Genomic DNA, 27,426 nt, shown 5'->3' with positions numbered 1-27,426 from the left:
TTCTAATGAGGTGACTCTGTGAACTGCTGAACAGCTTGAGGATGAAGGCTGGTCACCAGAAAAACCATGATTAGAAGCTTGCAAGTTTTAGCTCTATCACTCATCCTCTGACAAGGGAAGAGGAGCTAGAGATTGAGTTCATAATTGATCAGGCCTACTGTGATAAAGCTTCTACAAAAATCCCAAAAGTGTGGAGTTTTCTAAGTTTCTGGCTTGGTAAACACATCTACCTGCCAGGAGGGTGGCACCCTTCAAATCCCCTGGGACAGAAGATCCTGCACTCAGGACCCTCCTGAACATCATCCTGTGAACCTCTTCATCTGGCTGTTCATCTGCACCCTTTCTTACATATATGTCCTTTACAATAAACAGATATATGTAGATAAATCTTTCCCTGAGTTTGGAGAGCTGTACTAGCAAATAATTGAACCCAAGCAGAGCGCCATGGGAACCCCGATTTACAGCTAGTTGATCAGAAGATTAGGTAACTGTCTGAGACTTGTGATTGGTGTCTAAATGGTGGCCAGTCCTCTGGGACTCAGCTCTTAACTCATGCGATCCAGTGCCAACTCCAGGCAGATAGCCTCAGAACCGAATTATAAGGCATCCAACTTGTGTCCAAGGATTGCTTGGTATGGAGAACCCACACACACGGTGTCAGAAGTGTTGTGCTGTGTTCTAAGTATGAGTGTGGTAGTTGACAGTAAATGAGGTGCAGAAAATATATTTCTTTACACCGGTACCTCAGAAGGTGACTTTATTTGAATTATGGCTGTTGCAGATACATTTAGTTAAGTTGTAGTGATGTCCTACCAGAGTAGAATGGGCCTGATATGGGCCCGATACGACTGATGTCCTTATAAGAAGAAGAAGATTTGATGAAGGGGATAAAGAGGTACAAGCTTGAAATTAGAAAATAAGTAAGTCGTGGGGATGAAAAATCCAGTGTAGGGGAATAGAGTCAATAATATTATAATAACTTTGTATGGTTACAGAAGCTAACTACACTTATTGTGGTGAGCATTTTGTAATGTATATAATTGGAGAATCACTATGTGGTACACCTGAAACTAATATTATATTGTATGTCAACTCTACCTCAATGAAAAAAAAAATTTAAGAGGGAAGTTTGGACACAAACATAGGGAGAACACCACGTAAAGACACAGACACAGGGCTCCTGGGTGACTCAGTCGGTTAAGTGTCCAACTTCAGCTCAAGTCATGATCTCGTAGTTTGTGAGTTCAAGTCCTGCGTGGGGTTCTGTGCTGACAGCTCAGAGCCTGGAGCCTGTTTCAGATTCGATGTGTGTCTCTCTCTACCCCTCCCCCACTTGCTCGTGCACGCGCTCTCTCTCTCTCTCTCTCTCTTTCTCAAAATAAATAAATACAATTAGAAAAAATAAAAAGACACAGACACAGAGGGGAAGGGCCAATGTGAAGATGCAGGCAGAAATTAAAGCTATCTTTCCATAGGCCAAGGAATGCCTAGAGCTTCCAGAAGTTCAGATAGGACAAGGAAGGGTCCTATCCTAGAGATTTTAGAAAGGGAGCTTGACTTCAGACTTTTGGCCTCAAGAACTGTAAACGGAATAAAGTTCTGTTGTTTAAAGCTGCCCAGTTTGTGTCACTTAGTTACAGCAGCCCTAGTAAACATTGCAGATGGTTTCTTACAAGAAATAAAAAAGTGGTGATGTTTAGATACCAGCCGCAGTTATGTGCAGTTTCATTGCCTTTTCTATTTTCTCTTACCTGGCTTATTCCATTTTAGAAGTTCTGGTTTCTCTAATTATTCTGACCAATTCAAGGCCTGGGAGGACTTCACCAGTGGCTACAACTTACTAGCATTTCTTTCACCATTACTTTAAATACCCTTTTTTTTTAAAAAAAAGTCACAAATTTCTTCTGTCGCAGTAAGAAAAGGCGTATATCAGTATTCTCAGGCAACTCTATTCCATGCTTAGGGTTCGTCCTTTCACTGAGGGAAGGCAAAGGAAAAGAGAAAAGACTAGAATGTTACCTTCATAAAGTCCCATTATCAATTCTGGAAAAAGCTTCTTTTCTAACTCAGCTCTTGTCCTAACCTTAGTTCTTAGATTTGAAACATTAGTTACCTTTGCTGTCTAGTGTAGATAACGGTGTTTTGTGATTTACCTGGATTTTAAACTGTTGATGGTGTTTTATTGCATAGAGTGTCCTCTATTTTCACTAATGCTAAAGAAATAACGAGAGACTAAAAGCCCAAAGTAATTTGATTTTAATATTCATCAAACATTCTTGAGGAAGTGCTCACTTCAGACTGAGCCAGATGACTGCTTTCTGTAAGAGGAGCTTGGAGTTAAGAATATTTGAGGTTTTAATGTAATTTACCTGTTCTTAGTTGAATGATAGGGCCTACATCAGGTATAAAATCATCTCTTTACAAGAGTCAGGTATCTAAAACATGACATTTCATAAATTAATTCTACCGCCTGCCAAATCTGTTCTTTTTCTAGCATGCTAGTTCATGGCCTATGAATTTTTTTTATGGACTTACGCCATTAGTAACTTAATATTCTCCCATCAGTATAAAACAGTAAGCCATACAAGATGACATTACGCTTAAGCACAGGCAATTAAGTAAATTGGTTTTCTGTTGCATGAGAAGGGAATCACACAACAACTCTTGTCCTCTGATTATAAATTCATCACAGCTTTCACATTAACCTGGAGAGTCTGCTTCTCTTTATCCAGTATGTTCATGGATATATCACCTGTTTTGAAAAGCAGCAAAGTGTGAGTCAGGAAGTTGCAGAAAAAGGTAGATGTTAAGAACCATATTTTTATTTTGTTTAATTTTTTTTTATCATTTAAACAAATTTTTAATGTTTATTTATATTTTTAGAGAGAGAGATAGAGTGTGAGCAGGAAGGGGCAGAGAGACAGAGACACAGAATCTGAAGCAGGCTCCAGGCTCTGAGCTGCCAGCACAGAGCCCGATGTGGGGCTCGAACCCGTAAGCTGTGAGATCATGACCTGAGCCAAAGTCAGATGCTTAACTGACTGAGCCACCCAGGCACCCCTAAGAACCATAGCTTTAAAGGGAGAGGCATAGTTTAGAAAATGGAAGAGGGGCAGTTGGGTGGTTCAGTTGGTTAAGCGTCTGACTTCAGCTAGGGTCATGATCTCATGGTTCCCAGGTTCAAACCCCATGTCAGGCTTTGTGCTGACAGCTCAGATCCTGGAGCCTGTCCTGATTCTGTGTCTCCCTCTCTCTCCCTCCCCTGCTTGTGCTCCCTCTCTGTCTCTCAAAAGTAAATAAATAAACACTAAAAACATTTTTAAAAAAATGGAAAATCCACTAAAAGTTCTTAACTGATTCAGCCAGTTGTCATTGGGACTATACAACAGGGTATTATTGGACCATACCTTGAGTATTCAATACTCATTCATTTATTGTAAAAAACACACACCTTTTGGACAAATCTATAAGCTCAGAAAACTCTAACAATTTAGATCAGATACATTGTGTAGGGTTGAACATCCTGCCAATCACAGGCTTCTGCGTGGTTATACATTCAGAAAAGCTTGTTAAACCAAGTGATTAAACCAAATTGGCATATCACGGGACAAGGTATGGATCCAAAGACAAGCTTCGGCCTGTGCCTGTGGGACAAACCAAAGTTGTATAAATAAATGAGCAATAAAAAAATGCCACTTAAGCCCACTATTTGCCATGCAAATCTGAAGTGTAGGCACAGTGTGGTGTGACTGGGAAAAAAAACCCAGTTGTGTTCAGATACATATGAGTTTTACGTTCTGTGGCTACTAGATGATGCCATCAGTGAGTCGCTTAACATTTTGTCCCTCATTTTCTGGTCTCTTCTCACATCAGTTTTTAGTATATGCTGTGTTCACTCCCACCATGAGAGTTCACAGACAGTGGTCTCTTCCTGGAACACTGTTCTCTCCCCATTTCCCTATGTCTACATATCTTTATACATTATTTCTATGTATGTAAGAAGGTGTATATTCATGTGTATACACTTTTATTTCATATATATGCAGCTATAAGAAGAGACATAGACTTAGCAGTATGTGTACAATAACATTTTATTATAATCCTGTTTAACTGACATAATTCCACACCATACACTCAGTCAAAATATAAGATAAATAAAATAAAATAAAATAAAATAAAATAAAATAAAATAAAATAAAATAAAATAAAATAGAAAGCAGAGAGATTCCATCCTTCACCCCAGTAAAACATCTTTCTCTACTTTTAAATATACCATAGCTTCCCCTAACAGGATAAAAGAGATAATAGCCCAACGTTCAAGAAAAACAAAAGAACATTACTAGCTGGGACCTTAGTATCTGGGGCATGGCAATTTAAGTATAATTTTAAGAACATTCAAGGACAATTCTGAGTTCCCTAATAAGTTACCTTTTGGACTTAGATATATGATATGGGGGGGGCTCACTATAAATAGAAATTTTCAAACCAAAACACAGCAAGGGTTCAGTGTATATTGTAATGGATGTTTCAATGGATATGCTTTGATAAGCTCGATGTGATGCTGGTGCTTTAGAAATGAAGAATGTATAGAGCCAAGCTGTACAGCTTTACAAACATTTTGTGGAATTGCATCTATGATGAATTAGAATGTGTGTGGATAAAAGTCACTGGAAGCAATAAGAGGTTTAGTGTTGACAGCCAGTCTGCCATTCACTTGAGTGGCTGACTTCAGTGTGATTTATCTGTCACAGCCTGGACTCACTCTTGTTACGGCAGCAGTCATGAGCCTCGAGACTTGATGCATTTTCCAGCTCTTGGTGGTAGAAAAAAATATCCGTGAAAGTAACCCTTTGTGTATCATAATACAGTGTGGTCACTGGAAATTGATTTGTGTCATGAAATTATCAGGGTATGAGGACTCAAAGTTTGAAAATAGCAGTTCTTTTATAATACAAAACTATGTTTTAAAAAAGGTACGTATGCATATATATGTTCATCGTAAATACAGATCTCAGCCAAAGCACTTATTCCAAACACTAATTGCAGTGACACTCTGAGTTTTTAGGCATCCCCCACTTGGAGTGTCCCATAAATTTTGTATATTGTCCAAATTCAAAATGTCTCCTGACTTGGAGGATCATTAAGAGAATTTACTCAGGAGGGGTGCCTGGGTGGCTCAGTCGGTTGAGCGGTCATCTTCAACTTCAAGTCGTGATCTCACGGTTCCTGAGTTTGAGCCCCACATCGGGCTCTGCTGTCAGCGCACAGCCCACATTGGATCTTCTGTTCCCCCCTCTCTTTCTCCACCTCCCCTGCTTGCTCGCTCTCTCTCTCTCTCTCTCTCTCTCAAAAATAAACACTTAAAAAAAAGAGAATATACTCAGGAAGGAGTCTATAAAACTGGGATTAGAACAGAGAAATCACTCTTACTCATCTTGAACACTTCCCTGAAGTCCGTCTCCTCCCACAGTGCTGCTCAGGGATGAATAAACAAGATTCTACAATGCTTCTAGGAAAAAGGGAGAGGCACAAAACACTTGAGGTTGAGTTTATTTCCCTAACTCATCATTTGCTCAACCAGGCATATAGAGTCTCAGTTTCTACTTACAGTGTGATTGGCACCCCAGGGGTGTGTTCGTCAAGTAAAATGTTTATTAGGATGAATGGTCCAAATCCACCCCTAGTGGAAACCCTGTACAATTTAAATTTATAAGAACACTGGCGGAAGTCAAATCAAGTAACATGTTGCTTGAGCTAAAACCCATAAAAATATCGGAGTTACAACAACGAAGGCTATAAATAAAAGGATATCAGTGAAAAGATATGCAAATATTTATGTGTCAAATGCAACAAGAAAGAGAACCAAGTGTGATTTTGTGAAAGTCATAATTGAAGGCAAATCTCAAGAGTAAGGAGGATAAATATATTTTGAAAAAAAATTGCTCTGTAAGGAAGGTATAATAATCACAAACTATAATACTGGAAATAATGTACCATTAAAATATATCAAGTCAAAAGCAAAGAGAAAAATGAGAAACAAAATTGGTGTGTAGTCTGAGAGCACTTCTTCTAACTGCCAACAGATCAATTTGCCAAAATTAGAAAAAGACTCTTTTGATGCTATATTATAATGGAAGAAACAGATACATATGAAAAATTTACCATACAAATGGAAAATACACATTTCTTTTTCATTCTTTTCACACCCTTATAGAATTTAGGGAAAAAAATAGCAAAACTATTGTATACAAAGGAGGTAGAAAAACAAAAGGGATAGATAGAATGTCAAAAAGTAATGGATAAGCTGTAGAATATATCTGTGAAGAATAAAGATACAGCTAAAATTAGAAATGAGAAAGATTATAATAGATCAGAAAGAAATATCTTAAAACAGAGCATTCCATGTTCAACTTGTATGTATTTAATGGAATCCAATTAAATGGAAAGTTTATAGGTAAATATAAATGATCAAAATTAACAAGAATTAGAAAACCTAAGTATATCCATTGATATAAAAAACATGTAAATCAAGAACCATCACCAGCCACCCCCTCACTAAAAATAAAATGATTTTAGGGCCTGATAATTTTTTAATGTCTATTTATTTTTATTTTGTGAGAGAGAGAGAGAGAGAGAGAGAGAGAGTGTGTGTGTGTGTGTGTGTGTGTGTGTGGAAGGAAGGGAAGGGCAGAGAGAGAGAGAGAGACAGGGAGGGAAAGAGTCCCAAGCAAGTTCCACGCTGTCAGCACTGAGCTGTACACAAGGGTCCATCCCAGGTACCATGAGATCATGACCTGAACTGAAATCAAGAATCAGACACTCGGGGTGCCTGGGTGGCTCAGTCGGATGAGCGTCCGACTTTGGCTCAGGTCATGATTTCGCGGTCTGTGAGTTCGAGCCCCGTGTTGGGCTCTGTGCTGACAGCTCAGAGCCTGGAGCCTGCTTCGGATTCTGTGCCTCCTTCTCTCTCTGCCCCTCCCCCGCTCATGCTCTGTCTCTCTCTCTGTCAAGAATAAACATTAAAAATAAGAATAATAATAATAAAAGAATCAGACATTCAATGGACTGAGCCACTCAGATGCCCCTGGGGCTGGAAAATTTTACTGGTAATTTTTCTCAAGTATTCAGGAAACAGATAAATATTCTGTTATATAAACTATTTGACAACATAAAAATTTTAAAATCTTTTCAATTTATTTTGTGAAGCTAACATACTCCTAATAACAAAACCTGGCAAGATAGCAAATAATTTGTAGATATAAATTAATTTTGTGAATATAGTATGAAAACCTAAATGAAATTGTATCAAACCAGACTGAACATTATATTAAAACAATAATAATAATAACCTTTGTAAACTACACGGGGATATTCTAGCCAAGGTGCATGCATCATATCAGTAGAGCTAATAAAATAGACCACACTATTTTTAATGGGTACCTAGAAGACATGCAATAAAATTAATGACCTATTACAGACACAGAAAAATACTTCCTCCATATCCCAAAAGTGTCCTTAAAAAGAAATACTAGGAATACTTTTATTTAAATCAGCAACAAGAAAGGAAATGCACAAATACCATTATTTTAAAATCATTTGGAAATGTTTGGACCAATGCAATAAAGTATGGACAAGAATAAATGATTTAACTCTGAAAATAAGGAAACAAAGATACCATTATTTGAGGACAAAATGATATTCAGGCTACTCAAGACCCAATAGTGTCAACTCTAAATTTTAAAAAATTAATCAGAGTTAAGTCTACTACTTAGATACAAGGTAAATTTACAAAAAGTAATAGCTTTCTTATGTACCAACAGTAACCAATAAGAAAGTATAATAGGACAAAAAACTCCCTCAAAAGATAAGATACATGTTGGGGTGCCTGACTGGCTCAGTCAGTTGAGCATCAGACTTCAGCTCGGGTCATCATCTCGTGGTTTGTGACTTTGAGCCCCGCATCGGGCTCTGTGCTGACAGCTCGGAGCCTGGAGCCTGCTTCGGATTCTGTGTCTCCCTCTCTCTGGCCCTTCCCCTCTCGAGCTCTGTCAGTCTCTCTCTCTTTCAAAAATAAATAAACATTTTAAAAAATAATAAAAGATAAGATATATGTTAAGATAAGATACACATTGGTCTACAAGACCTAAATAAAGAAAACTACAATACCGTCTTAATAGGAAAGGAGAGATGGATGGGTGGCTGAAGGGAGAGAGGAAGGAATGGATGGATGGGGAGAAAGACAGGGAAAGAATCATAATAATTCACTGCTCCTGTATGAAATAAAACAGCTATGTATTGTGAGGCTTTTAATTTTTCTTAGATTTTTCAATGGTGTTAAATAACTAACAATCAGATTCCAGTTGAAGTAATTGAGAGTGTTTAGAGTAAGAATCTAGGTAAGGAAGAGAATAGCTAATAGTGTTTTGAAGCAATAATAGTGAAGCCTTGTCAATAATTCTCAGAAAGTTTTCTGAGGATATTTGCTCAGGTAAGGAATTGCTGGATCTGATTCAAATTATATAGTTTCATCGTTAAAAAACCTGAACTCAGAATTGCAACTTCTAAAACCGATTTCATTCCCTTATGAAATGTTGATCTTTATCTCTCTTTGCCTCAGTTTCTTATCTGTGAAACTGAGGTGATAATAGTACATTATTCAGAGGTACTACACATGCACAAACACACACACACACACACACACACACGGTACTTAGAATAACACATGTTCTTGTTCTTGTTATTGTTATGACTATTACTACTATTAGCAATAATGGTAGCATTGTTTCTAAATTGTTCTCCAGGAAAGGGGCAGCAATTTATGTTTCTATCAGCAGAACCTAAGGGTGTCTGTTCCCCAAATCCTTTCCCACACCTGCTTTTTCCTCTTAAGTTTTGTTTGTTTGTTTATTTGTTTATTTATTCATTTTTGTGCCAAACAGATAATTAAGAAGTGATATCTCATTATTCCCAATTCTTATTTCTCAGATCGGTAATGAGACTGAGAATATTTCTATGTGCTTATTAGTATTTTGGGTATTGAAGAAGAATTTAGAATTATATCTGACTCCCCCAGTCGCTTCTCCGACTTTTGGCTAAGATCGAGTGTATATCTGTCTCCCGCAAATCCAGTTGGAGACTTAGTACTTACTCTTGTGAGATGGAAGATTACTTCTGAAGGAAAAAGAGAGAAAAAATTATCTTTTTATACCAGAATACCTTGTATTCTAAAACATTTCTATAATTGCTTATTTGTTCCAGGCATTTTGTTATGTTGATTCTTTCAGATTTTCTACATACACAATTATGTCATCTGAGAAAAAAAAGACCATTTATTTTATTTTTTCTTCCCAATATGTATACCCTTTATTCCTTTTTTTTTTTTGTCTTCTTGGATTACTAGGATTTTTAGAACAGTGTTGAAGAGTAATGATGAAAACAAATATCTTTGCCTTGTTTTTGATCTTAGCAGGAAAGCTTCAAGTTTCTGACCATTAATTATGATGTTAGTTGTAGGTATTTTCTAGATGTTTTTTAATCAAGTTGAAGAAATTTCCCCATTCTTTGTTGAATATATCCAATGAAAGGTTATGATTCAAAATACATAAAGAAATTATAAAACTCAACACCAAAGACAAGAATAATTTGATTTAGAATGGGCAGAAGAAATGAATAGACATTTTCCCAAAGATGTTTCCTTATCAGATTCTTGATGTGATGGATTACATTAAGTGACTTTCAAATACTAAACCAGTCCTTCCTAACTGAGATAAATCCTGCTTGGTTGTGTTGTATAAATTTTTATACATTATTGGATTTGATTTCCTAATACTTTGTTGCGGATGTTTGTATTGATGTTTATGAGAGATACTGGTCTGTAGTTTTCTTTTCTTGCAGTGTCTTTGTATGATTTCAGTATTAATTAGGGTAATATTGGCTTCATAAAATGATTTGGCACATATTCCCTTAGCTTTTATTTCTGGTAAGAGATTATAAAATTGGTATAATTTCCTCCTTAAACGATTGGTAGAATCTTCCAATAAACCCATCTGGGCCTTTTTGCTTTCTTTTTGGGAGAGTTATTAATTATTGATTCAATTTGTTTAACAGTATAATTCTATTGAGACTATTTCTTCATGTATGTGTTTTGGCAGATTGTAACTTTCAGAGAATTGGCCCATTTCATCTAAGCAATCATATTGGTTAACATAGAATTGCTCGTTGTTTAATGTTCGTAGAATCCATCGTGGTATCTGTCTTTTGTTTTTTGGGTTGTTTTTTTTTTTTTTTTTTTGCTAATTTGTGTTTTCTCTTTCTTTCCTTAATTAGCCTAACCAGAGGCTGATCAATTTTATCGATCTTTTCAAAGAATCAGTTTCTGATTTCATTAATTTTCTCTATTTATTCCCTGTTTCCAATTTCACTGATTTTTAATTTTATTATTCCTTTTTAGCTGCTTACTTTTGATTTGTCTCTCTTTTTAAATTTTTTTTTAATGTCTATTTATTTTTGAGAGAGAGCGTGAGTGGGGGAAGGGTAGAGAGAGAGACACACACAGAATCCTAAACAGGCTTCAGGCTCTGAGCTGTCAGCACAGAGCCCGATGCGGAGCTCAAACCCATGAACCGTGACATCATGACCTGAGCCAAAGTTGAATGCTTAACCCGACTGAACCACCCAGGCACCCAAATTGTCTTTTTTAAATAGTTTCTTAAGATTGAAACTTAGATTATTGATTTTATATCTTTTTTCTTTTCTAATATATGCATTCAGTGCTGGAAATTTCCCTCTAAGTATTGCTGTCTCTATATCCCACACAGTTTTTGATAAGTTATATTTTCATTTATATTTAGTTCAAAATATTTCTAAATCTGTGTTGAGGTTTTGTTCTTTGACCTACATTTTTTTTAGAAGTGTGCTGTTTAATATCAGATATTTGGGGAGTTTTCAGATCTCTTCATCTATCTTTCTGCTATCAATTTCTACTTTAATTCCATGATGTTCTGAGAGCAGACATTGCAGAATATCTTTCCTTTCAGATTTGTTAAGGTGTGTTTTATGGCTCATTATGTGGTCTTTCTTGGTAAATGTTCTATGTGAGCTTAAATAGAATGTATAATCTGCTATTTTTGGGTGAAGTAGTCTATAGATATCAATCATATCCAGTTGATTGATAGTGCTGTTCATTCAACTGTGTTCTTACTGCATTTCTACTTGTTGGATCTGTTCATTTGATAGATGGATTTTAAGTTCTTAAAGCTATAATGGTGGATTGATCTATTTCTCCTTACAGTTTTTATCAGTTTTTTCCTTTATGTATTTTGGTTCTTTCTTGTTAGGTGTATACATTAATGGTTGTTATGTCTTGAAATATTGACCATTCTATCATTAGCTAATGCCTCTGTCTGTCCTTGGTAACTTTTCTTATCTTAAAGTCACTTCTGTTTGAAATTAATATAGCTACTCCCACTTTTTTGTAAAAAAATTAGTATTAGCATGGTATATTTTTCCATCCATTTATTTTAATCTAGATGTGTCTTTATATTTAAGTGGGTTTCTTATAGACAAGATATAGTTGGCTCTTGCTTTTTAATTCACTCTGATAATCTCCATCTTTTGCTTGAGATATTTAGACCATTGATTTTTTTTATTATTTTTTTTTAAATTTGCTTTAATGTTTGTTTATTTTTGAGAGAGAGAGAGAGAGAAAGAGAAAGAGAGAGAGAAGCAGAGTGTGGTAGAGCAGGGACAGAGAGAGAAGGAGACAAAAAATCTGAAGCAGGCTCCAGGCTCTGAGCTCTCAGCACAGAGCCCAATGTGGGGCTCGAACTCACAACTCACGAGATCATGATCTGAGCCGAAGGTGGACACTTAACCAACTGAGCCACCAGGTGCCCCTAGACCAGTGACATTTAAGGAGATTATTAATATAGTTGGATTAGTAGCTATCATATTTCTTCCATTTGCTATTTTTTGCCCTTGTTCTTTGTTTTTGTTTTTATCTTTCACTGTTTTTTCTGCCTTTTGTTGTTTTAATGGAGCATTTTATGCTCACTTAGGACTCCACTCTCTCTCCCTTTTTAGTATATCAATGACAATATTTTTAAGTAGTTATCCTAAAGTATGCGGTATGTATTTATAACCAATCCAACTCCACTTTCAAATAACCCAAACCAACTTCAATGGTAGTGCAAGTACCTAATAATAACAAAATATTCCTAATTCTTTCCTCCTACCCCTTATATCATTGCTGTCTTTCATTTCACTTATACATATGTGTATATTTATTTATCAAATTAAATTCACTTTTGATCATAGTATTTTGAACAAAGTGTGAACTATTATATCTATGAAGAACAAACAGAAGAAAATCTTTATTTTGCATTGACTTATTTATTCTCTGATGCTCTTCTTTTCTTTATGTGAATCTAAATTCCTGACCTATATCATTTTCCTTCTCTCTGTAGGATTTCTTTTAACATGTCTTACAATGCAGGTTACTGGCAACCGATTTCCTTAATATTTTTTTATTGCCTCAGTAAGTGTATATTTCTCCTTTTACTTTTCAGGGTATTGAACTCTAGGTTGGTGGGTTTCTTCTTTCAGCACTAAATATTTCATTCCATATGTTTTCCTGGTTCGTTTTTTTTTTTTTTAATTTTTTTTTTCAACGTTTATTTATTTTTGGGACAGAGAGAGACAGAGCATGAACGGGGGAGGGGCAGAGAGAGAGGGAGACACAGAATCGGAAACAGGCTCCAGGCTCTGAGCCATCAGCCCAGAGCGTGACGCGGGGCTCGAACTCACGGACCGCGAGATCGTGACCTGGCTGAAGTCAGACGCTTAACCGACTGCGCCACCCAGGCGCCCCCTGGTTCGTTTTTGAGGAGACATTGGATGTAACTCTTTTTTTCTTTCTCCAGGTTAAGTGCTTTTTTTTCCTCAGGAATTTTTCAAGATTCTCTTTGTGTTTTTTGAGGTTTGAATGTGATAATGCCTACGTGTAGTTTTTGTGGCATTTAACCTGCTTAGTTTTCTGTGAGCTTATTGGGCCTGAGGTTTGGTATCTGATATTAATTTGGGGAAATTCTAAGTCATTTTTGCTTCAGATATTACTTCTGTTCCCATTCTCTCTTTTACCTCCTTCTGATATCCCTATTAAATGTATATTATACCTTTGTAGTTATCCTACATTTATTGAATATTTTATTCTTTTTTTCAGTCTTTTTCTCTTTGATTTTCAGTATTGGAAAATTTAATTGTCATATCCTCAAGCTCAGAGATTGTTTTTTCAGCCATGTCTACTCTATTTCTGATCCCATGAAATCATTCATTACCATATTTTTGATCTTTGTTGTTTCTTTTTTATTTCTTAGAATTTCCCTTTCTCTGCTTACATTGTCCATCTGTTTTGCATATTGTCTGCTTTTTCCATTAAATCTCTTATCCTATTAATCACAATTCTTTTTAAATTCTTTGTCTGATAATTCCAACATTCCTGCCATACATGGTGCCTCCTCTGATGCTTATTCAGTCTCTTCAAACTATGTTTTTCTGCCTTTTAATGTGCTTTGTCATTTTTTGTTGAAGGGCAGACATGATGTGCTAGACAGACATGGAGCAGTAAATTGGTCACTATTAACGTGGTATAAGGTGTGGGGTGAGGGAACGCATTCTTTAGTCCTCTGATTAGGTCTCATTCTTTGGGTCAGCCTGTTCTCCTGGACTGTGAACTTCTCAATGCTTCGTGTTCCCCTTCACCCATTTGGTGGGATGTCTGCAGGGCTCGGAGTTTGTCTGTTTTCCTTCCCCCATGTTGAAGGCTAGAGAGAGCTGGATTTGGGTATTCCCTTTCCCTCAGCAGGTTAGTCTCTGATAAAATAGTTTCTCCTGAAAGCAAGCCTTGTTAAGAACTGAATGTTCTTATTTCAAAATACTACATGGGTTCTATTCCTTTCCCCTGCCAGAAACTCAGGGGAATTTTTCTCTGCTATTCACTGTGAGAACCTGATAGAGCTCCTGGAGGTACAGCTCACAGAAACGTAGGGAACCACCTATGACTACGTTCTCTAGAGTTGTAGCTCTCCGGCTTCAGGTTTGTCTACCCCAGTACTAGCTCCTGGGGCACTTCCTACTCACCGGTTTCAGCTCCAATAAATTAGGATTCTCAGGATTTACATGTGGTTTTTTCCAGTTTGGGAGATAGTGATTTCCTCTATGACCTCAGTCTTAGATGTACCACATCTAAGAAGAGTTGTTGATTTTTCAGTTCATTCAATTTTTTACTTGCTTTTAGGACAAAGTGTGATGCTAAGCTGCTTATACACTGAAAACCGGAAGTCAGGGTGGCTGGCCCATTCTTTAATTGGGTTGTTTGCCTTTTTATTATTGAGTTGTAATTGTTCATGCTGGCTTAGAGTTTATGTCCCAATTTCAGAAAGAAAATCATTCTACTTTGCAAGGCATGACATTTAATTATACCATTTAATTGATCTGAAACTAAATAAGAAAGTGAAGAATAAATGTTTCATTTGGGGCAATTTAAAATTTTAGACTCAAAAATCAGGATTTTAGGTGTTCTTTTATTACCATAAGCACTCTGATTTTTTACACTGTTTTTCTTATACAGAGTCTAAAATTTTAGATCACCGTCTTTACCAGAAAAAATAGCCTAACAATAGTCATATTTGACTTCAAACCTAGTCTCTCATACTTAATCTTCTTCAGTAAGACTTTGAGATGAAAAATCTACACTTCTGAGGTGTCAGAAGTACTGTTGAAACATATCGGTCTGCTATTATAATAAACATAGGGAGATATCTTTCCCAGCAGTTCTCCTGGGAGAGGACATAATTGTATTCTCTGTGAGTGCTTAGGCGTCCTTTTTCTGGCTCACACATAGTCTACTGACATGAAAGGAAGGGTGTCTAGACAAGGGCTGTTGTTGTTAACTAATTTTGAGTCATCAGTACAGCCCCTCAAAACAACCCTGTAAGGATAAATTTTGGTGAATAATTACCCCATACTCACTGTTCTTGCTCCCTCGGATCTCTTGATGGGAGGAACCCAAGGAAAAGGCAGAGGATGAAGGAACCATTTTAGATATAGTGCATATAGGTTGGCTGCCCAAAAAAGGAGGCAGTATTTGTAGGTACAGAGAGATCTGGAGGAGTGTAGCCAGTCGTGTTTGCAAAGTTGGCTATAACAACATCCCATATTCAACATCTTCTTTCAGTATGACTTGAGACCCTTCCCCATTGAGTGGTAAAATCTATGACTTTCCCCTTAAAACCTACTCCTCTATGACTTCCTTGAGCAATAAAGAACAGCAGGAGTGACGCTATGTGATTTCTACAGCTAGCTCATAAAAATGCATGCATTTCTATCTTGTTCCATCAGCACCATTTCTCTTGGAATCCAGCCACCATAATATGAGGAAGCCCAAGCACACTGTGGAGAGGTCTACCTCAAGAGGAACTAAAGTCCCCAGTCCACAGGTATGGCTGAATTCCCAGCCAACAGCCCACCTCAACTTGCCAAACATGTAAATGGGCTTGCCAGTCCCCTGCCAGCCACCTCAGCTGATGAGATTTATAACAGAGATGACTTTCCCCACTGATCCCTGTTCAAATTACATATTCCAGAGCAGAATAAATGATCACTGTTATTGTAAGCCATTAAGTTTTGAGTAATTTATTACATAGCAATAGTAATTGAAACTAGAAGTAAAAATACATTTGACACACTCAGTCAAGGTTTCATGAAACAATTACTTTTTATTCCTTTGTATGAGTAGATTCCTGTTCTTATATACTAGTCTTTTTATTCTACAATGGATGAATCTACTATCTCTAAATTTTAAGCTCTGATACAAGGATTTAAAAAGAGAGAGAGATTTAGTCCACAAGTTAAATTGTCACTCAGGGTAGCCTCTCATGATGTGAAATGCTTTCATGCTATGTCAGACTTGACCCCTAAATCCAAAGGAATCCTTGGGCTTTGTGCTGTTGGCATGGAGTCTGCTTGGGAGTGTCTCTCACTCCCTCTCTCTCTCTGCCCCTCCTCTGCTTGTGCTCTCTCTCAAAATAAATAAATAAACTTATTTTTTTTTTAGAAAAAAAGGAATCCTGAAATGATTCATGTTGACAAATAGTAAATTTCTGTATGAATCTATAGAAATTTTGTCAACGTGCTGAATTATTTCAGTATCTACTGGTTTTTTTTTTTTAATTATGGTGAACATACCAAGGCAGTCTGATTACAAGGAAATAAGCCTTGTCGTTGACCTCTAGTACCTGTTTCATAAATACTGGTTTTCTCACCCATGCGCTGTTCTCAACTTATGAGCCCATCAGTAAACAGCCTAACTTCATGCTTTTCTCATGCAACTATTAGTTGCAGAATTTTAGAGTTAGGGAAAGACGTGAGTGATTATTTAGAACGTTTTAGTTGTAAATGAAGTGAAGATGAAGAATGGAAATGTTAGGAGGTATCAAGATTGTTAACCCTGACTACACTTTAGAATCAGATAAAGGGTCTCCGTTTCCTAGTCCATTCCTATTTGATTGTTCTGGAATGTGGCCCAGGCATTTCTGGTATTTTTTAAAACACTCTTCAGATGAGTTTACTGTACAGCCAGCATTGAGCACTGCTGGATTTAGTGAACTGGAGAGCCCCATGTTTTGCAAAGCACAGACCATGTACTCATAGGCCATATATAATAAGGTAGAATGTGAGAGATCTATTATGTTTTTAATTGTCTTTCAATCATTAGGTTAAATCAAGGAGAATGGTTCAGTATGATGTTCAGTTTGTCACTAACGATTCTCTAATACTTGCTAAAGTCCCCTTTTAATTAAAAGAGCAAAGGTCTCAGTCTCAGAGATTTTGAAAGTGTCCGGCTAATACCCATGTACATTATTGTGGACAGTGTGTCCTTTGTGCTGTTTTCTACTCACCGTATTCATTTTGGCAGGTAATGATTATTTTGGTCAGCAGTTTTCTGTTTAAGATGAAAACATACATTTTCCATATCAATTTCCATATAAATATAAGCTTAAGAAAGTTTATAATTTTAAGAAAAAAGGAGCATTTGGTACTAGGATACAGGAAACCAAATTGTGGAGGTGTGACTCTAGTGAATGAAGTCATTAGAAAACATTGAGTTAAAATTACTATGGGAACAAAGAGTAAGCATCCTGAAATCACGGATGCTTAGTTAGGTCCTCCATCAACACACCGCCCTCCAGAAAAAAAGTGTCCCATATTGTTAATACGAACTTGATTTGCAGTAGAAAAGCTGATACCTTACAGCAAACGAGCACTTGACATGACCTAAAATATGCATGAAGTGCCTTTGACTGAGTTTTTGTCATCTTTTATGTGTCACTCTTCCAAAAACCATTATGATGGAACAAGCTGGAGCTCTCAATCCAGTAAGGGAACAATTATTCCAAATTGTTGGTATCAAAGAAAATAAAGCAAATTTTGATATGAATAGACAACACATTTTCTGCCTTTAGTATCATCTGTTCAGACAGCTAGGCTTCAGAAAATTTCCAAGGAAGATGTTAATCAGTCAACAAACTAAGACTGTTAGTGTTAGGACCTGTTTTTCTGGTCTCAGGACTGCTAATTATTTCTCCTCCTTGCCTGAACAGTGTACATCTGTAATGGAAGTGACCTTACTGCAGCTGTTTTGGATTGATGGTGGGGCACATTGTAATTTGGTTGGTCAGATATTCATGTCTACCAACAATTCCTTCAGGGACCTTCACAGAGGAAAACACCACCCAGGTTCCAAAAGGAACCAGCAGGTTTGACTGTTTTCAAGGCACCTGCATATGATTTACATGCAGTGTCAGGATTTGGAAGGCAACCCAGCGACAGGATGAATGATTAACATTGGAATCTATGCAATAACAGGCCGTGTAAAGCGACAAAAAGGAGGTGGATCACTTATTCAACCTTGCCTTCCAAATAGCCGTCAAAGGCTTTTTTTCCCCCCGTAAACTGGAAAATTATGCTTCTTGGCAGTCCAGCAGCAGCATTTACATTGAGAGTGCTTACTAGGAAATTAGTTTTTGCTGATAATTTGTTATATTGAAGTTTATGCTACATTTGCACTGTTCAAGAGGTTTCCTGAGTTCTAAGGTTTATTTTGTACCTTGATTTTTAGCATATGGTAGATATCACAGTGTACTTTCAGCCAACCTATAATTATTAATGATCTGTCTGCTTATTTGTTTTTGCCAGGCATGGGTTATCACATCATGTAGTATTTTTTTCAGAGCAGAGCACTCTTTAAATTACATCAAAAATTCCATTAGCATCATCACCTAAGAAAATATAGGGAAAAGTTAATAAGCTCCTCTTCTATATTTCATGCACACTGAATTTTCCCTTAGCATTTATTTCAAAGATGATTTGGCTTATAAATCCATTTACTGTTTATACCTGTAACATGTTCTAGATGTAATTTTTTCCTAGGGGACATCTACATCATTAGATGAACAAATAATTGGATAATCAAGTAAATCTAGCAAAGCCTTAAATTTTTTTTTAAATAGAAAACACTTAAAATTTCATTGTCATCAAGGTGTAAATATGAACCTGAAACTATCTGCAGTGAACTTTAAGTTTTCTGGGGACAAATCAACAATTTGTGGATTAACTATACCCCTGATATCCTCTCTCCCCTGTACTCCTAAATAGTCTATGTTCTCACTTGCCTTAGCATTTTTGTATATGTTTAAGTGCCTTTTTCTCTAACCCTCTTTTTCTAGGTAGCTTGTACTCGTATTGCAAATATCAGTTCAACTATCAATTCACCAAAACTCCAGAAAATCATAGATACCTCTATGTACCTCGAGCTTGCGTTATTACTTTGTAATTTTACATTGGTATGTTGTAGTCATTTGATTAATGACTGTCTTTCAACTGCAAACTCCATGAACATATGGACAGTTATTTTTTTCACTGTTGTATCCCTCGTGACTGAAGTACAGGAGGATGTTTAATCAGTAGTTTTGAGTAAATTATCTTATTTTTAAAAGATAGGGCATTTCAGAAAATCTACAATTCATATAACTTAGTGAAATGTCTCCTGCTTTTCAGAGTCCTGTAAGTGATTAGAATAGGCCTGTCCCATTAGTAAAGGCTCCATTTCTGAGTAAATCTCTGATCAATGGCACTGAAAAGGGAAAGACTGAGAATTGCACTGCTGTGCTTTGAGAGGGAGATCTAAGGGAAGTAGGGATGGGAGATTTTTTAAAAAATGAAGCTTTGACTCTGCATCTGTCCAGTTCTGGTCCACTGTATTTGAAGGAAGAGGAGAAAAGGGTGAGTTCAGGAAAACAATACAAAGAAATACTAACAGACTAATTTAATAGATAACAAGCTACAAGCTATTTTTTTTTTAATTTAGATTCAAGTTAGGTAACATACAGTTTAGTGTTGGTTTCATGAGTAGAATGTATCGATTCGTAACTTACATATAACATCCAGTGCTCATCCCAACAAGTGCCCTCCTTAATACCCATCACTCATTTAGCCCAGCCCCCCACCCGTTCCCCTCCAGAAAACTTCTGTTGGTTCCCTGTATTTAAGAATCTCTTATGGTTTGCCTCCCTCTTTGTTTTTTTCTTTTTTTTTATTCCCTTCCCCTATGCTCATCTGTTTCTTAAATTCCACACATGAGTGAAATCATATGGTATATGTCTTCTTCTGACTGTTTTACTAAGCGTAATACACTCTGGTTCCATCTGCGTGGTGCAAATAGCAAGCTTTCATTCTTGTTGATTGCCAAGTAATATTCCATTGTATGGATGTATGTGTGTATGTATATGTATATGTATATGTATATGTATATGTATATGTATATGTAAGTATATATATATACATATATATACATATATATATATGTATATACCACATTTTCTTTATCCATTCATCAGTCCAAGCTATTTTTTATTCAAAGAATTAATAGTGTTCCTAAGAATGTGCTTGATGATTTTAATGTTCCTAAGTTGTTTCATTTGAATCTAAATATATCTAAGTAATGGATGACATTTTATTGATAAATATGTTAAGAAAATAATCTAGTGAGTACTGCTTTGCCACATCTTGACAACTTTTTTCAGTTTTCTTGAGTTCTACTTTACTAATTTTCCTGGTGTTTTTCTGGACATACCTCTTCTCTCACCGTTATCACAGTCAGTCAGCAATCAACTGTATTGTAACCAAGAGCAATGAAAAACTGATGAAGAGAAGAACTGGTTTGACATAAGTGAAACTTCCCTTGGGAATTTTCTTTTCCTTTTTTATCTTTTTGCAATGTCAGAATATTCAAACATCTTGATAAGAAATTATAGGATGTTCTAATTGGCACAATTACTTACATTATTATTATCAAATATTTCATTCTTGTGAAAGAAATTGGAGTTTAGAATTAGAATCATGTTATTTTACAACTTCAGCCTATGCCCTTATTTAATGTGGAGCATATAAACATATAGCCTCATGTAGTAATGACTGAATTTTGAGAGCTATTATATTCGACCAAAAAATGCACAGATCATAAGTGTATAACTCAATGACTTTTTACAAAATGAACACACTCAGGTAACCAACACTGAAATCAGGAAACAGCATGACCCATATCCTAGAAATCTTCATGGTGCTACCCATCCTTTGAAAGAAAACCACAATCTACATCTGTGATACGACAGATTACTATAATGTTATCTCTTCTGATTTATGTCTTTGATGCTGAGACTCAGCCATGTTGATGTATGTAGTTAAGGTTCATTCATTTTCATGGTCTAATAGTATTTCCTTAAGTGAGTGTTCCACTACTTATTTATTGTGATGGACATTAAGTTGTTTGTATAGTTTAGCTCTTATGGACAGTGCTGCTACACACGTTTTTGTAAATGTCTTTGATGAGCATAGGCATACATCTCTGTAAGGTTTATACTTACAAATGGAATTCTTGGGTCATAGATTATGCTTATGTCCTGCCTCAGTGGATACTTCTAGTTTTCCAGAATGGTTGTACTAATCATCATGAGTTCCAATTCCTCCCACATCCTCAGCAGGGCTTGGAATTGTCTATCTCATTTATTCTAAAGTTATCTACAAATGGTCTGTGGCATGTAATTTAGTTTAACTTTCAATAAATAACTTTCCTATATTTATGAAAATAATTTGTTTCACATGTATATATCTGTTACCCTGGCATGGGTTTACATTCTAGAGAGCAGAGACCATGTATTAGATACTTTGCTATCCTTGACTGAACCTAACATGGCAAACATTCAATGAACTTTTGTTAAGATGAATCTTAACTCTCTGTACTGATCCATTAAAAAAATAGAGTAAGAGAGAAGAAACAGTTGAAGAGGAACAATACAAATATGCTTTATTGAGAGAGACAGAAATTAAAGAGAGCAGCCATCTTAAATTTTGCTAAATTTTATTTTCCATTTACGTATTCATCCCCTCAACTTTATGTTAGTGCTGGAAAAAAGTCCCTGGTTCCTGCTGTCTACACCTCTTAGTTAATTGCTTCTTTTTTCCACTCTACATTGTAAAAAGATAATTAAAAATTCTATTTTCCCTGATGGTGAGCCCAATTATATTTCTTCAGGAAGGTGATTTGGTTTTGACATAAGCAAACTAATTATTTCTTTCTTCACCCATTCATACCATAAGTGAAAAGAAATGACAAGTCAATATCTGTCTCTTCCTTACTCTTTCAACAGATACAAACAGCAGGTGTGCCTAAAAGATGTATTTATATGTCTAAGGGCATAAAGAAAGTCCAGTTCCAATTTCCTTTTACCAAACTGCTTTCAAAATAAGCAAATAAACATAAGCAAGAATAAGAACTGACCTAATGCCTTGATGGAATTTAATAGTAACGGTTCTTACTTCCCTGAAAATAAGAGATTTCTATAGAAATGATAATCAACCTCCTGTGAGTGTATGGAGCTCATAAAACCTGAAGAGTTTCTAAAGGTCAGCAAGCATTGAAAGTTTTGTCCTGGGGATAAATTTCTAAATAACCCTGAGGAGAAAGAGAGGGAGGGAAAGAAAAAAGTTCAACTTGAAAGTAAAATGTGCAAACTTAACAGTTTTTGGATTATCATTTAATTACAGCCATCAATCACCTCACATCTGCTTTCTCCCAGTACTCAAGAAATTCAGGCTAAAGCCACAGAATCTGACCAACAGAGAATATATAGCCCATTAAGAATCCAAAGGATAGGAAGCAATATTTGAGGAATTACCCTGTAGGAGATCTTAGGAAATTACCTAGAAGCACGGTAGTGGAATCCATCTTTTAAAAAATACTAGGAAAACTTAAGAGTAAAACTGTCCTTTTAATTAATACGATAAACACTATTGCTTCCTCTTATGTACCAGTTTAGAGATTTTTCAGTAAGTGATCATGTTCAAAGAGCTTTGCTTGCCAAATCATTTTATTTTAATCCATATTTTTACTAATGCGTGCAACTGGCCTGCAGTAAATACTTTTATGAATATGATTTTATATTCTTTTAAAATGAGGACATTTGAAGTTGAGCTTTTAGAAATACATTTGCTCCATTAATTGGTGTTAGAGGATGCCAGCAAATGTCTTTATGGACAGCTGTTATTTTTCAGGTTTAAAGTGTTTTAATTTCTTCTTATTGAGGGGTTCATACTGACTGTTCCTAAATTCTGTATTGAAAGAATTAAATGGCTTTAGGCTTTTTAAGCTCCAATGTGTTCAGAAAAGTGTTTCAACCATGGTAATCCTCTTGTCCTGCTGTATTTATCTCCCACCAGATACCTAAATGCTTCTCTCCTCTTCTCAGGCAGATAATTGCAGAGAGGTTGGAACCAGAGAGAAGAGTTGAGCCGGTGCTGAGCTGTGGATATAAAAATAAGTGTCATCCTAGTGGATGGAAGTAAATAGACTCTGAGACCATAATCTCTGCCCTTATTTACTTTTGAAACCATAAATGCCCAGAAGGAAGCTTGTCATTTATTTATATACAGAAATCTATATCTGCAATCACATATGGTTTTTAACATGTTTTTATTTCCATACATTCCATTGTAGCAATCTTCCGTCTTGAACCACCTTGGTCTTCTCTCTAAAAATGGGTTTCATCTCCATGGTGTTGTTGGCTACAGCCTTCAAGACTGTCTGTGTTTTCAAAATGACAGTGTGTTCCTTACCTGTTTTTTCCCAACAGAGTTCATCTGGAGATTTAATGATCAGAAACATTCAGCTGAAACACAGTGGAAAATACGTGTGTATGGTGCAGACGGGGGTGGACAGTGTTTCATCTGCTGCCGACCTCATAGTAAGAGGTAGATATGAATGCCTCAGTGGTTTTTTGTTTGTTTGTTTGTTTGTTTGTTTGTTTTACATTTCCACTAATAATTTCATACTGGAGGAAAAACCATGAGACCACATATGAGCATGTGAGTTATATTATTGATTTGATCCCCCCCAAATAGTCTATAGAGGATGTGACAATAAGGAGGGTGCTAATTCAACAAAATAAATATCTCAGCTCTGCCCTTCAAATAGCTCTCACTGTAATAAGCATTTCACAGCTGCTGCCAAGCTGATGTGTTTTTGAGCATGTCATTAATACAGCGACAGTGTTTAATATGAAAGGGAATAGTGATAGTGTGTATATGACAACTTCCAGAACACCAGGATCATCCAGAATGCCTGAGAGAATTTGCCAATCTGAGCTACCATCCAAGGTATTGCTTTGCTACTGGGCTGAAAAAAGGACCAGAGGACATGATAGAATAAAACAACTCCAGACAGCAAACTAGGAACTACAGATGTGCATCAGTTAATTAAAAGAAAAGAAATCATGCCAAAAGTAAAAGATGCAGAATTTGGAAAGGTGCAGGAATCCTACTGAACAGAGGCCTCAAAAAACAAGTGTCATTTGCAGGCCTAGAATACTATGATTTTGAAATTACTGACTCACATCCAGATTGAATATCTAAAAGCAGAAATGTCAAAAAGAAAAAGTGGTTATTGTATTGCTAGGCAAATGCCCTTCTTCCCGAGTAGTTTTGAAATTAGGATCAGTTTTAGGTATTGAATGGATCATGTGACACATTCTTCACTTTGGTATAAAAGATGACATTTATGGAATTACTACCAAGTGTTTGCATTTTTGTCTTCCTTAGGTTCACCTGGACCACCAGAAAATGTGAAGGTAGATGAAATTACAGATACGACAGCCCAACTCTCTTGGAAAGAAGGTACAGATAACCATAGCCCAGTTATATCCTATTCTGTCCAGGCGAGGACCCCTTTCTCCGTGGGTTGGCAAACTGCCACAACAGGTAAAAGAAGAGAGTCAAATGCCATTGGTACATATAAATGGATTTTAAGTCAGCACCAAGACATGCAGACTGTCACTTCTCTGATATATTCCTTTTTAGTGCCTGAAATCATTGATGGGAAAACACACACAGCTACTGTAGTCGAGTTAAATCCATGGGTGGAATATGAATTTCGGGTTGTAGCCAGCAACAAAATTGGAGGTGGAGAACCCAGTTTACCCTCAGAAAAAGTAAGAACTGAAGAGGCAGGTTAGTGTTTTTGTTTTCTGAGTAAAATGGGTTAATAGGGTGTGTATTTCCATTTCTCTTGGCACTGGTCTCCAGGCCAGTAGGGAATCAACCTCAAAAATCCATTATTGCAATTATCTGACCTATCTAATGGCAGAACTGGCCATATGGCATTTGTCAAAAGACACTCATATAAGTGATTCTAATGTAATGTGACATTTCCAAAAGTTCAGTCCATCATCAGCGTTTATTAGTGCATGTTGAGTGAATATGTTTTTGTCACTTAAGGTTATAATTACTATCTGACATAGTCACCCTGTTAACAAGGGAAATGCTGTTTTCATTTATAACAAGCATTGACAAATTGGTAGGATAATGACATTGGGGAGTTCTGCTGCTAGGAAATCTCATTTTGCCACCATGCTCCATGAATGAGCTCAAGTTAGTGGTGATTAGGAATATTTTGACCCCTCAATGATTAAGAGAGAATCATTGTTAAAATTTTATATTTGGGGAAACTATTAGTATTAACCATAAGACTTCTTTTATAATATCCTAACATTGAAACTGGAAATTAGGAAGTGTACATAGTATCACATTATTGAGGCATTTGAGAGAATCAATAGACTTTCCTTTTCAGAATCTTTAATATTAATTAATACTAATTAAAAGGATGTTTGAAGTACAGCTCACATATCACTTTAGATACTAAGCCAAAATAGAAGTCAAGGAATACATTTCAGTAATTTTAATGATGTTTTTTTACTCAGGACAATGCATGTGACATTTCCGGCAGGAATTATGAGAAATAGGGGAACCTTGCTGATCTTTGTAGTCCATTTATTTACTCACACAACACATATTTTTTTTAATATTTATTTATTGACTTTGAGAGAGAGAGTGAACGAGCACGTGAGTAGGGGAAGGGCAGAGTGAGAGGGAGAGAATGAATGCCAAGCAGGCTCCACACTGTCAGTGCAAAGGTGGAGGCAGGGCTTGATCTTACAAACCATGAGATCATGACCTAAGCAGAAATCAAGAGTCAGACGCTTAGCCAACTGAACCACCCTGGTGCCCCCCCACAACACATATTTAAGGAGTGTCTACTGTGTGCTCAGCATGTTCTAGATATGGTGGATACAGCTGGGAACAAAGACCACCTGCAGGGAACTTCTATTCTAGTTATGTCATAGAACTTAGGAAGCATGAAGTTCTCAGTGTAAGTAAGGAATCTGACACCTGTGTGAGGTTTATAAAGAGCAGGTCTTAACAAGATTTGAGGATTTGAGTCTAGGTCATTTTTTTTTTAATTTTTTTTTCAACGTTTATTTATTTTTGGGACAGAAAGAGACAGAGCATGAACGGGGGAGGGGCAGAGAGAGGGCGACACAGAATCAGAAACAGGCTCCAGGCTCTGAGCCATCAGCCCAGAGCCCGACGCGGGGCTCGAACTCACGGACCGCAAGATCGTGACCTGGCTGAAGTCGGACGCTTAACCGACTGCGCCACCCAGGCGCCCCGAGTCTAGGTCATTTTTTTTTTTAGGTAAAGCCAATGTTGGCTCACCAGTTAGATCTCTACTGTGGAATATTCCCAAGTTAAATGTTCATGCTGGATTCATTTCCCATCATACCTAGTGAACCACTTTCCCCTGTTGTATTAACCTTTATACAGAGTCATTTTTTTCTTACTATTTGAGGTATTTTGAATCTTTGATAATTTCATGCAAATTATTTGATCTCCCCAAAGATACACACACACACACACACACACACACACACACACACACACACATTGCATATATGTTTTATATGATCCAGATACACACATACGCATATGTATAATGTGCCTGGGATCAGATTACTTCAACTATTACAAGTAAGCAACACTGGGGCGCCTGGGTGGCTCAGTCGGTTGAGTGGCCAACTTTGGCTCAGGTCATGATCTCGCGGTCCATGAGTTCGAGCCCCATGTCGGGCTCTGTGCTGACAGCTCAGAGCCTGGAGCCTGTTTCGGATTCTGTGTCTCCCTCTCTCTGACCCTCCCCCATTCATGCTCTGTCTCTCTCTGTCTCAAAAATAAATAAACGTTAAAAAAAAAAAAGAAAGAAGCAGCACTGAATCTTCTTTCACATAAGTGTCACCAAATGCAAATAGGGTTTTATCTCTGTGTCTCTAACCTACACAGTTCCAGAAGTGCCTCCTTCAGAAGTCAGTGGAGGAGGTGGGAGCCGGTCTGAGCTGGTGATAACCTGGGATGTAAGTGTCTGGGCACCATCCTCCCCCACGGGGGGTTGTTGTTTGTTCCCACCATGGCCTCCTGAGTGGCACTGGTGGTGGTACTGGAGGGAGTGGTAATGTTAGTAGCTTAAATTTTTGAATGCTCACTCTATGCTGATCACTGTTTCCAGCATTTTGTTTTGTTTTGTTTTGTTTTGTTTTGTTTTGTTTTGTTTTCCATTTCACTCTTGGAACATTTTATAGATGAAAACACTAAGGCATAGAGAATATTAAATAATTTGCCCAGGGTCGTTTGGCTGGTAAACATAGGGGTGAGAGTCAAGTCCTGGCTGTTTTCTCTCAAGCTGTCCTCACGGCTTTCCATGCAGCTGTAACCCCACTGACGCACACCCACTGATTCCAGCAGGTGCTTGCTTCCTGGCCATGCTCTCAGCTCTTGTTTTATGTTGTAATTAGAAAAAATTTTAATTAACACATTTGAAGTCAGAAAGCATGAGAATTGGCTGTGTTGTTTGAAGATGTTGATGAAAAACTAGAAAGTTAAGAGATCGTGATGGAGTGTCGGTAGGAATTTTTGACACAATCTAAACAC

General features: G+C 36.8%; 1 protein-coding gene across 1 annotated transcript in view; it reads left to right on the top strand.

Annotated features, from left to right (window-relative positions):
* CNTN3 (contactin 3) overlaps positions 1–27,426 on the top strand; it is a 252,773-nt gene that overhangs the window by 192,536 nt on the left and 32,811 nt on the right. The window contains exons 13-16 of the mRNA XM_047096595.1: positions 23,244–23,361; positions 24,208–24,366; positions 24,466–24,615; positions 26,782–26,852. Of these exons, the coding sequence (XP_046952551.1) occupies positions 23,244–23,361; positions 24,208–24,366; positions 24,466–24,615; positions 26,782–26,852 (498 nt within the window). The remainder of the gene's footprint in view (positions 1–23,243; positions 23,362–24,207; positions 24,367–24,465; positions 24,616–26,781; positions 26,853–27,426) is intronic.

Source organism: Lynx rufus, unplaced genomic scaffold (assembly GCF_022079265.1).
Source record: "Lynx rufus isolate CCGP_SWC_20201006 ecotype Redwood Valley unplaced genomic scaffold, mLynRuf1.p SCAF_4, whole genome shotgun sequence".
In the NCBI taxonomy this organism is placed as follows: Eukaryota; Metazoa; Chordata; class Mammalia; order Carnivora; family Felidae; genus Lynx; species Lynx rufus.
The sequence above is the reverse complement of the archived record's forward strand: the minus strand, read 5'-3'. Positions and strand labels throughout refer to the sequence as shown.